General features: G+C 40.7%; 1 protein-coding gene across 2 annotated transcripts; it reads left to right on the top strand.

Annotated features, from left to right (window-relative positions):
- Positions 1–465: 465 nt before the first annotated feature.
- On the top strand, positions 466–11,929 carry capn10 (calpain 10). 2 transcript variants are annotated; one of them, XM_041802440.1, is made up of 13 exons: positions 466–737; positions 1,270–1,522; positions 2,094–2,225; positions 2,324–2,520; positions 2,670–2,899; positions 3,125–3,266; positions 5,051–5,217; positions 5,310–5,566; positions 5,650–5,852; positions 8,102–8,357; positions 8,877–9,070; positions 9,172–9,217; positions 10,454–11,929. In XM_041802440.1, exons 2-13 carry the CDS (start codon positions 1,379–1,381, stop codon positions 10,481–10,483), a joined length of 1,998 nt encoding a protein of 665 aa, XP_041658374.1. In that variant the 5' UTR covers positions 466–737; positions 1,270–1,378; the 3' UTR covers positions 10,484–11,929. The 2 variants fall into 2 exon arrangements, with proteins under 2 accessions (XP_041658374.1, XP_041658373.1); XM_041802439.1 differs by having other exon boundaries at positions 10,451–11,929.
- The last annotated feature ends 4 nt before the right edge of the window (positions 11,930–11,933 follow it).

The following is an 11,933-nucleotide window of genomic DNA, read 5'->3' as shown; positions in this document are numbered from 1 at the left end:
GTAGCGACCTGTTATAATGTTGTGTTGTAATTTGTTCAGTAATGTACAAGTTCTGTGAATCCTCTTTCTCTGTTAGAGAGGAGTAGGAGGACTGAGGTAGCAGTTGGTTGTTGATTGCTTTGGAGTGGCCACGGCCGATAGTGATCGTAGTGCAGTTGATAATAAATGCACGGTTTGCAAACTCCTCTTCGCCCATCCTTCAAGCACCTGTCCTTCCGGGACGTTAAAATATTAAGATTAACATGAAATAAATACACATACGTCAGAATTACATTTAACTGCAGTACTTGTATGTGCTAAGTTATGTTAGTTACATCCCGGTCTGTTCTTGTGTTTCACCATGACATACACAGAAATGAAGAGCAGGGTGAAATAAATGCACCGTGTATGCCCCTTATATCCCCAGTAGGTGGCGCCTGTGTTCAGCAGCACAGGAAGGATTCACTTTATGAATGAACGGCTGAATGTCAGAGCAGAGCGGAAGAGACTTGACGTGTTTACGTCGATGCAGCCAGCAAGATGTTTTATATATTTTTCTGTTAGTCTCCAGGGAGTCGTGCATCTTGTTATAGAAAGGGTCTTTGTAACTAGGATGTTTTTCAAATCCTGAAAAAATGACGCGACGCAGAGATGCTTCATATGTACATTACAAGCTAGCTGAAGCTAACGGTTAGCTAGCTGCTTTGTTAATGTCATGAAGGATGGAGACAACAAGGGGAGAGACAGAATAGAGAAAGGTGAGATACAGAAACTCTTGGGAAGCCTGTTATTTACCCTTACTCTATGTGTAACGTTATACTGTAGTTCTGAGCCATGATGATTATGATTTTATTGTTGTTCGTCGATGTTTTGTTGGTTAAAAGGTAAATTAATGGCAACCGTTACTTTAGTCAAACAGCAATAATGTATCATTGGTCCATCCATGGTGTCCCTTGGGATGGGGTGGATGGGTGCTGGGTATAGCATGGGTATTAGGTGTGGGTGGGACGTGATGTATTTCTTGTATTTGCTTGATCATGTTTGTATTTGTGTTGTGATGATCAAGAGTAGAGAGACAATCCTGTATAGGGTTTACCTGCTATTTCTTTGGCCTGCCATCCATCTATCCTTTGTTTAATTTATTGTTCATGAGTGCAAATAATCCTTCTCTCCTGTATATTGGTTGCTAATGTGACTCAACATAATGTTCATCCTTAATGTGGATTTCAGTAAAAATAAGACGTGTGTAGCATTTCTAAAATCTCATACTGTAACTTTATTTATTTTTAGGAGTGGTAGCAGTGTGAACTGTTCCTGGAGGCTGTGAGGATGTCAGAGCTAGTTCATGATCACACACTGACCCAGCAGGTACTATCCAGGTAGACTTGAAGTGGGAACTATGAAAGGAGAAAGCACACCAGAATGTGAAGATGAGGCTTTGTTTGAGGATCGGGACTTCCCCCCTAAGGATACATCCCTTTTCTGTGACAGATCCACGCCCATTGCTAGGCTGCAGGGAGTTGTTACCTGGTTACGCCCACAGGTGAGGCCCAGTTCCAAGAGCAAATCTGAACCATCACAGTGAATTCTTCTTGTGTTTTAAATTGAAGGTTAATAATTTAGCATTTTTTAACATTGTGTGAGTTTTCAGCTTACAAACAAGTTTAACACCTGTCAGGTTAATCTGGGATTTCCCTCATCCGGTGATGGATTTTATTACAAAAGAGAACCTACAGGTTAAATTGGGTATCAGTGATTTCCAGACAGAATAAGTCCCACTAAATAATGTTCTGGTAGTCTTGCAACAATATCAAATTAAAAAGGCCAGCACAGTCAGTTTTTAATCTCTTCTAATAACGCACTTTTACTGAGAGATTTTTACGTAAATCATCTTTTAATGGGTTTTTATCCTCTTCTTATGATATATTTTAGCCAATATTTGTTGATGTGATTTTAGTTTCTTTTCTGAATCACACACAGATTACATAGTCTTTATTTTCTGTGTTGTTCTGTTTGTTTTCTGTCCTTTTATCACTCTACACCTTTTCTAACAATTCCCATCATTTCAGGTCAGTGTATCTCTATGATCCCCTTTGTCTGTTTCTCATTTCCAGGAGATCTGCAGTACTCCTGTTCTCTTTGCTGACAACATAAACCTTAGCCATTCAAAACAAGGCTTATTAGGTGACTGCTGGTTTCTCTGTGCTTGCTCCTTCTTACTGAAGAATAGACATCTACTGAACACGGTAGCAGCTCTGGTTTTGTTGGAAATTATAACAGCTAATAAACTTGTAAACTGTAGATCCCACACTGCTGAGTTAACTTGTTGTGATTTTTCTTGTAGGTGTTTCCTCCAGAACAGCCTCAGTGGGATGACAGCAGGTACAGGGGCTCTTTCAAGTTTCGTTTTTGGCAGCAGGGACATTGGACAGATGTTACCATCGATGACCGCCTACCCTGTATCAATTCCACCCTCTGTTTCTCACGCTGCCACTCCCCCACTGCTTTTTGGGTAGCCATGCTAGAGAAGGCTTATGCCAAGTAAGTAACCTGTAGACATTTACTTTTTATTTCTTGGTCAAACTTTGATTTGGGTGATTTGGTAGTGCGTGGGTAATATTTAGCAGTGTATTTCCAACTTGTTAAGTGAAGTTTGGTGTCCCATTTTCTTTCCCTTCTGCCCTCTTAAGGCTTCATGGCTCATATGAGCGACTGTGGGCAGGGCAGGTGTCTGAGGCTCTGGTGGATTTAACTGGGGGGCTCGCAGAGTGTTGGAGTTTGGGAGACAGGGGGTCAGAAGAGGAGCATAGACCAGAACAGGACAGTGACCAGGTCAAGAGAAAAAAGCTGGACCTTAAACTTCTGCAGCAAGTGAAAGATGAATGTGCGATCAGCTGCTCCACTCACGGCAGCCCTGGAGGTCAGAATGAAAACACTAGTAGTCGATGAATAAGAAAAGTAACCTTAATTATTGAAGCACTTTTAAAATTTGATTTAAAAAGTGACTCACAAAGAGGGTTTGAAAAGAAATATGTATCATTTAAGTTTTTAAAAGAGCATTGATAAATGTATGCAAGTTCACTTACAGGTACAAGTGGTTTTGATCCAGCAATACATCACATGATGATCTCTATGATGGTTCCAGGTGCTAGTGAGCTGGGTCAGTACCATGCGCTGGCTGTCATGGAGTGGTTGGATGTGAAGACAATGACAGGAAGTGATGTGCTGCTGCTTAGAATAAAAAACCCGTGGGGACGATGCTGCTGGGAAGGAGCCTGGACAGAGAGGTATGAATGTGGGTCACCTTATAGCTTCATATTTTGTCTTAGTAGAAACATGGCATCTCAAAGTTTCACTGCATCTAAAGTCTAACCTCCAGAGTTCTGAACTTAAATCCTCTTAAACTTCCCCAGATTGCCTGGAAACAGACGGGTCATTGTTATATCACAAAGCTCCCTTAGCCTGATAATACATAGGAGAAATTATTGCATCTAGAAAGCATTGTATAAAAAATCAAATAGGAAAAGTGACTGGACAGGGAACCACCATTAAAAAGGAACTGATCAGTGATAGCAGGGCCGGAGTGGAATTCTTTTTCAGCCCTGGAGTTTCATGGCTTAAGTTTAAGAATGTAAGAAAATTTTGCTCTACTCAATGACAGCCAGTTCCCACAATTAAAAAGAGCACAAGTTAGTTTTATTTAATCATCATTTCACTGCCATTACTGTACTCTTTTTCACATTAATATTGACTGAATACTACATGTTATTTGTTGTGGCTTGTGCTTGTTAGTGGTGAAGGCTCTTTTTTTTTTAGCAGCAGCAAACTGGTGCAGGGGCTGCAGCTGCAGAGGTGATGTTTAATACTTAGTCCTTGTTACACAGCTGCTATTTGCATAGAGCTTATTTGTGTGGTGTACTTATATGTTGTTGTATAGGCTATAAAAATGAACAATTCAATGTGTGATCTCCACCTGGTGCGTTTACATCAAGTTTTGAGCTTGTAATGACTAAATAAATGTGCATATTTGGCCGTGTAAGCTGCTAAAGCTCTGTCTTTTTTGCCTTGTGTTTTTGCCAAGTGCGCTATAGTTATCACCCATCTGTCTCTCTTCATTAACACTTTTACTGTCTTGGGTCGGAGGGATTAACCAGTGACAGGGTAAACATGGAACCAATATAACAGTTTTGTATCCAGTCAGATGGACACTGACAGTCTGCTCCGCTCGACCAAGCACAGAGAGGGAAAGAGAGAGAGCGAGAGCGTGAGTGAGTGGGGGGGGGGGGGGGGGGGGTTTTTGGGGAAACGTAACTCAAACAATAATTGCTCCTACCGGTCCTGAAAGCAGCCCAGCCCACTGGGAACTCTCCTGGCTCTCCAGATTAGCCACTCCGGGCCTGAGTGATAGGAAAGCATTACATGCATTTCTGATATGCAGGGACATTTTCTTTAGGGCTTGTTTAAAGATAAATTCTATGAGCACTGGTCCCAGTCGTTAAAGTATGGACATAGAAATGAACTAGAAAGATAAAAGATAATGATTAAATTTTTCTCACTTCCTCATTTTGTTTTTTCGCTTAAGTTGTCTGATTTGCTCAATGAGCTGACACTGGGCACTTGGTTTGTATGTAAATGTGCTCTGTAATTGTCATATAAGAGACAACCCTCTTAAATTTTCCCTGGGAATGGGTTGAACTTGGATATTTATACTTTGTTTCAACTCACTTCTTCTTCTTCAGGTTATAAGGGAAGGGGCCCTTAATGGAAAGCTAACAGATCTACAGTTTGTGTTGTGGTAACAGAAACTTTAAAAATTGAGTATATTGGAAAAATAAATAAATATGAAAATAATAAAATTACAATCAATAGACAAGAGTGAAATCTGCACATAGTGTAGATTCTCTTGATGTCCATCAAAGGTCCAAAGGAGCACTAAAGCACTGTGCAGACTTCAGTAGTTGTGAATTTAGACAGGATTTAGACAGGATTGCTGGCACTGACAAGCCTGCAGGAAGTCCGGACACTTGCATTAATGAGTGTCCACATTCATTCAGTCTTTTTCTCTCTGTAGTGGTGCTGGCTGGGGTTCTATCGACCCTGTTTCGGCTTTGGAGCTTCAAGCCAGGACGGCTGAGGGTGAGTTCTGGTTGGACGAGGATGAATTCATGTCCCAGTTTGATGATGTCACTGTTGGCTATCCCATCAGTGAAGAGGGCCACCTTAAAAACATCTATACAGGTAATTCCCTTGGTTTTCCAAAACCTTCTTTACTTACAGTCACTAATTAATGCTACATCAGAGCCACTTTTAAAGCTGTTCCTCTCTGACAGGAAATCTGCTGACTCACAGCCACCAGCTGGCTGGCCGGTGGATGAAAGGTCACTGCGCAGGTGGCTGCAGAAACAGCAGCAGCTACAGCAGCAACCCAAAGTATTGGCTCAAAGTGTGTGAAAGAGGAGAGGTGCTAATATCTTTACTGCAGCATAGGAAATTGAAACATACAGAGAAATACGCACAAACGCCACTGGAGGATGGCGAGAACACGAAACACCAGCATTACCAGGCTATCGCTCTACACATGTGGAAGGTTTGGGAATTATTTGAAAATAAGAATTTAAGTAGGTATCTTGGAACTGATATGATAAAATACATCAATATTTTTATTTCAAGGTGGAGAAGAAGCGTTTTAATCTGAGCCGGATGTTGAACAGACCTCCTTGTGCTTCTACTCACTGCCATGTCTACGACAGAGAAGTAGTCCTGCACGGCCAGCTGGAGCCCGGATTCTACCTGCTGATCCCCAGCACCTACCAGCCAGGAGCGGAGGCCCGCTTTCTCATCAGGGTCTTCTCCTCCTCTTCTACATCCCTTAGGTGAGCAGTTAAATGAAGAATGAGACCACTGTCACATTTCCCAAAAAAGTAGATGAAGGAATGTTTTTTTATTGTCTAAATTTGAACTCAAATGTTTAAGAGGTTTAATTTGAATATTTTTGTGTGAGTTTTTTTTTCTTTTTTAATTCTATGGAATTATTTTTGTTCCAGAGTCTGTTGTTATTGCAGTAACTCGTGACAAAAATGGGGTTACCACTTAAAAATGGTGTACTATTCCAGATCCATAGAAATTTAAAAGAAAAAGTAATCAAGAATGAGCAAACTGTGCCAAAATAGGGTCTTGACCAATCTATTAGTTCCCACAGACTTTATGGCTTTTTTTAACAGCCATTACATAGATGATGGAGGAGCGATACAAAGACACAGTTAAATAGTGAGTAAAAACTGAACTTAAAGGTGCAGTGTGTAATATTTAGATTATTAGCATTTAGCAAAACAAGCTTGGTTAAAATGAAATATAACATTTATAAGTAGACTGATTTAAATTAGTGTTGACATCTGATAACACATTTTTTAAATTTATGTTTTAAATTAACTCAGAATAAGCCTTTTATTCATACATAGGGAGGGTCCCCTCCAAGGAAGCTGCCATCTTGGATTTTTGCATTTTACCTGTTTCTATTGCACCATAGAAGGAACCAAATAACAGTTAAGCATATATTGATTTTTAAACTTCACTGGTTCCCACAGTTATCACCAGAAAAATGAGCATCACACTCTAGAATTGGCTGTTAAATGTTATTAGTCCCATTTTTACACACTGTACCTTTAACCAAAATGAACTACAGAGTTTTAACACATTGTCAAAGGGTAATACTCGACTAAGTCTCACTAGATTATTTAAGATGTACTGTAGGTTACACTTGACCTTGCAAAGCAGATGGATATGCCCGAGATCAGCTGATGTCACGCAAGCCCTCATCAGCTAATGGCGGGCTGATTTGCTCTAAACACGCTATTGGTTCATTTCACTCATGCTGCCACATTAAAACTGCTCTAGCCTGGCTATACTTTGCTGCTCTCGCTGTAAGCTGCTCTTTGCAACCCTCCTCCACCCCAGCTCCTCATTTTATTCTATCTTACTTAATCAATGTCATTCTGTTGTCATTGATGCCTGCCCTGCTCTGGGTTTATTTCAGCTTCTCTCTCTGCCTCAGGCTTTCCTTGTAGGCACACGAAGAGCAGGAACATGTGCTGTTCCTGCTTGATGCTTTCCACATAGGCTTGTGGAAGGGTAGGGGGATACCTGAACAGCCAAACATAAATGTAGCAATAAGAGCAAATTAATAATTGCTAAGAAAGAGAAACATTTATAACTGCAAATCATGTGTTTTTCTCAACAAACTGGTCCTCCTGACTGAACTGCTTATTAATGCAAATGTCTAATCAGCCAATGGCATGGCAGCAACCAATGCATTTACTGAGCATCAGTATAGGGAAGAAAGGGGATTTAAATTAACATTTCATGTCTTTTGGAAATGTAAGAAATGTAGATTTAAACTATCATAGTAATGATTTGAAAAAAGTCAAATTACAGTTTTGCTTTGCATTCTGGCGGATAATTACAATGAGGAATTTAGGAGTTAAAGAAAATGGATAAGAGAAATATATAAAAAGCAAAGGTAAAACAACAAGAGCAATTTTTTTAGTTAAACCTGGCAAGTGTCATGGAAGAAAATAAAGTTATACTTAGAATATCTTAATAATGAAGATAGTCAAACTAAAAATATATGATAATAAAAGTAGGTTGCATTTAACATACTTTTAAAAGATGAGGAAATAATTCTGTCCCATGTTTCATTTTATAATGAATTGTATCATCTGTTTTTCTCTCTTAAACAACAATCTTTGACGATCACTTAGTCATACATTGGAAAGTCAAAACAGTGAATTACTGTTCTGTAAAATCAATAAATCAATGTTTATTATACTGTATATTATTTAAGATGTCACCATGTTTCAGTTGTATGCTTCAATTGTACAGATGCATGCATATCTCTATGATTTACCTAAAAGGCTCCATAGTAGATACATAGTGACACCTGCTGTCCGTTCTGAGAATACATTTAAGAGAACCATTGAGAAAATCATACTTTCTGTCCTTTTTAACTGCAGCAAGAACCCTTGTGGATTTCCTTTATTCCTACAATGTTGGATTTCTTTTACAAAACGTTTTGTCACTGAATAGATCATGTGTGTCATTACGTTGCTGGTGTCCCCCCCCTCAGTGCCCTGAAAAGCCCAGCACCTTCACTGCCATTAACCAGCGATGGAGAGTGGGAGACGAGTTACTTCCGGGGCTCGTGGGTGGAGGGAAGAACAGCGGGAGGAAGTAGGAACTTCCTGTCGTACTGGCAGAACCCACACTTCCCTTTCACTGTGTGTGCTGAGTCAACCGAGACGCCAGAAGTTAATGTAAAGATTACCCTGCACCAAAGCCGCCCTGACACACAGCTGCACCCTATTGGCTTTCACATTTACAAGGTTGGTCAAAATGATGGGGAATTCCAGTGTCATTTAGAGTAATAGGCTGTTTCCTTCAATGTATGTTCCCCTCAAATGTTTTTAAGACAATCTGACACTGTGTTGTCATGGCCTTTAGATATGGACTTTCTTGGTTTTTTTCATCTTACTATTTTAGGGGGAAGTTTTTCCAATTTATTCATTGGTAGAAGTGAATTCAACCTCTGTCTGTGGGATGTTTAAAATGATATATTTATTTGCAGTTATCAACAGTCTGTCCTAGTTCACAATATGGGTACTTAGGTCTTGCCTGACCAACAAACCACACAGTGTGAGCACATAAATCATGAGTGTTGGTGGTGCGTCACCAACAATTCAGTCTTGCAGTGTGAACTGATATTCTTCCGTGGCTGTTATAGAACTGGTTTGATACAGCATTGTGTACACACAACTTTAGACATTATGCTCAATTTCAATTGTTAATATACTGTAGTTTTTGTATGAAACAGCCAATAATTTACATCCTCACTCTGAATCCAGATCCCAGAAGCTACACCAGAGGCTACATTACCCAAAGACCAGGATCCTGTGGCTAGTTGTGTCCCTCACTGTTACACTCAGGATGTCAGTCTGACCTGCTGTCTCCCTGCTGGAGCTTACACCATTGTGCCGTCCACCTATCAGCCAGACTGCTCAGCAAACTTCACCCTCAGCCTTGCACGCAGAATACACAGGTGAGTTTTCATTGTACTCTTTTAATCAGCTGGAAGCAGCGGTTTGAGTTGTCGATGCCGCTTTACTTTCAGAAATAATCATGGATGTTTGTCTCTTTTAGGAAAGTGGTGAAAAGCCAGGAGATGCTAGGAAGAGCCATTCAGGAGGTCAGTTTATTTGAGTTTGTATGAATTGGGATCTATAACACAGAAACAGTCATAGAATACCATAAAAATACTAAGGTAAAATTATGTGAGTATTTGAAAATACTATTAGAAAAGCATACAATGTAAATTCAACCGCAGTCAAAACATTAACAAAAGATGGCAAGTGTAGACGTGCTGCTTTGCTCTGCCCAGCTCACAAAAGGAACCAGGAAACCCACTTTTAACAGCTTTTCACCTTCATTATGTTAAATTCAAGAACAAAAGTGGTGGTTCACTGTCTAGTAAATACACCTTGTTGAGTGCATTTTTTATTGAACAGAGCCACTAATTCAAAATTCCGTCAGCAGCAGAGGTGGGGAGATGGAGCTACATGTCTACTCTATCTGACTCTAAGGATGGAGTTAAGGGTTTTGAGAAGGAGCTTGGAGGATAAAGACCAGCTGACAGCAGATGATAATCTCTGTACAAGTATGCAGCATAAAACAGTCTTTGATTTATATCAAGCATTTCCAGAGCAATGATAAACATGTTGAGTCTATTGTGGCAGCTAGCTATGGCAGCCACCATAACAAGACATGTCCTGTTATAGCTATAAAAATCACAGATTTCAGGCTTTTGAACACTTTTGGAATTATTTAAGGCAGTGTGAGTATGTAACCAAAAGTCTATGTAACATAGGAGTAGTCATTATCTAATTAATGTTTACATTTTGGTGGGAAAATCCTACACATTGCCCCTTTAATAAGGGTTGTAAATCTACAATATGTTCCAGAAAAGTGTAAAAGAAAACCTTATCATCAAGAACATATCCTGAAACAGTTTTTTAGGTTTTAATTAGAAGATTAAAGGTCTTGGGTTTTGTACACGAATCAGAGATGTTACTTGAGACATTTTCTATTATCTTCAGTTTTGTATACAAGCCCTGGTGTTCAGTTTAGTCCAGCAAGTAACTTCCTCATCATAAAGACATGAATCTTTCTTGTCATAACTTCTAAGGCAGCACCTGTTTTCTCTTGCCTCTAACAAAGTCAAAAAATTCCTAATAGCTTCTATATTTGGAAAGTATTGTGTGGATGAGAAAGACATAGTGGTAGACTGACAGTTGATTTGGTTGCAAGAACTAAAAAAACATCCTTCATCCCAGCTTTAAGTCACTCCTCTAAGTCTGTGATGTTGGTCAGAAGATGGCAGCACTGAGCAATGTCTGTATGTCTGTTGTATCTTTCTTGGCAGCAGATCTCTCACATCTCTGTGATGCAGAGCTAGTTCTTTCGGACTGTTGCTGCTCCACTGACGCCGGCTGTGCCTCTTGGCCCGTGATGAAAGAAGCGGTTCCCCCGTCCGCCCTCACTGTGGAGGCCATGTGTGTGTTCATGTATGTGTATGTACTGTATGTGTACCGTCAGAGACTGAGGAGGCAGGCGGGCAGATTCACTGGGAATGTGTGTGTCGGGAATCCTGGAAACCTCTTTATCCCTAACCGCTGAGGCTCAGGGCTGATGGGCAGCCACACACTCATCGGGCGATTAGGACATCAGAGGTTGTCGGTGGGATGGGCTGCTAATGAAGTATGACGGGACTGGCTGGTGTAAACAAACAGCCACCATTGAAGAGGGCCGCCGCTGCTCTTGCTCATTCACTCACTGGTGCGCCTGCCGGCCTGGAACAAAGAGTCCTCTCATGAAGGTCCTCACAGAGGCACAGGGGGCAAGGGGCGAGGGGATGGTCTCCGACAGTAGAACCAACCAAACCACACCACACCATACCATACCGTGCCATGCTATACCATGCCAGAGCCATCCTGTCCCTTACCAACCCCCCTGCAGACACTCATCTCTCTACTTAACTTGCATTATCTGTCAATACCTCATCACTTTTCATGGGCTGGAGCACAAAAAGTCCACTCAGTTTCTGACTGCATCCTCGCCTCCAGGCTCCCTTTCTGTCCCCCCTGACTTGGTCCACAGCTCTGCCCGGACCTGAACAGAGCTGCAGTCTGATGTCGCCGCACGAAAGGATGACAAGCGGGCAGATGAAGGGATGAAACAAGGGATGCGGCACATCAGAGGAAGCTGGTTCATATGAAGGAGCTGCCAGTCCTTTTTGTGCTGTGGTGTGTCTGCCGGCTTGCACCCATGTCTGTGTGGGGAAGTCACAGGGTTTATGATGATTCATTGGAGCCAGAGTTGACAATACGGAAGAGGATTAGGGCCATTTTCGAAGGAGAAAATCATTTTGGGCAGGTCAAGATTAAAGTGAAAAAGACAAGAATAAAGGTGAAATTTCACGAATAATGTTGAAACACAAAAAATCAAAATGACGAGAAAAAAAGTTGAAATTTTGAGAATAAAGTTGAAACACAATTTTGAGATTGAAGTAGAAATGACGAGAAAAAAGTTGAAACTTGCTATTATTAACAGTGGATCTTAGACGCATTGTTAATGTGCTAATGAGAGAGATTCTCTTTGTTGTTTTATCCAATAATAAGGTCTGCTTTCACATATTCATGGATATGAGGCATAAGACTAACCTGACACACCAGAGGGATTTGTTCAAACATCCATCTGGAAAACCTTAATAGGAAGCGTTTGAGAAATGGCAGAAGCTTTGAAAAAAAAAAAGAACTGGGAGCGTGATTGGATGAACTTTCTGTCCATCACATCTTTACGGGCCTATCAGAGCAACAACACACGTGACATAGCCGCAACTGAGATGC

Source organism: Cheilinus undulatus, linkage group 13 (genome assembly GCF_018320785.1).
Source record: "Cheilinus undulatus linkage group 13, ASM1832078v1, whole genome shotgun sequence".
NCBI classification, from domain to species: Eukaryota; Metazoa; Chordata; class Actinopteri; order Labriformes; family Labridae; genus Cheilinus; species Cheilinus undulatus.
The sequence above is the reverse complement of the archived record's forward strand: the minus strand, read 5'-3'. Positions and strand labels throughout refer to the sequence as shown.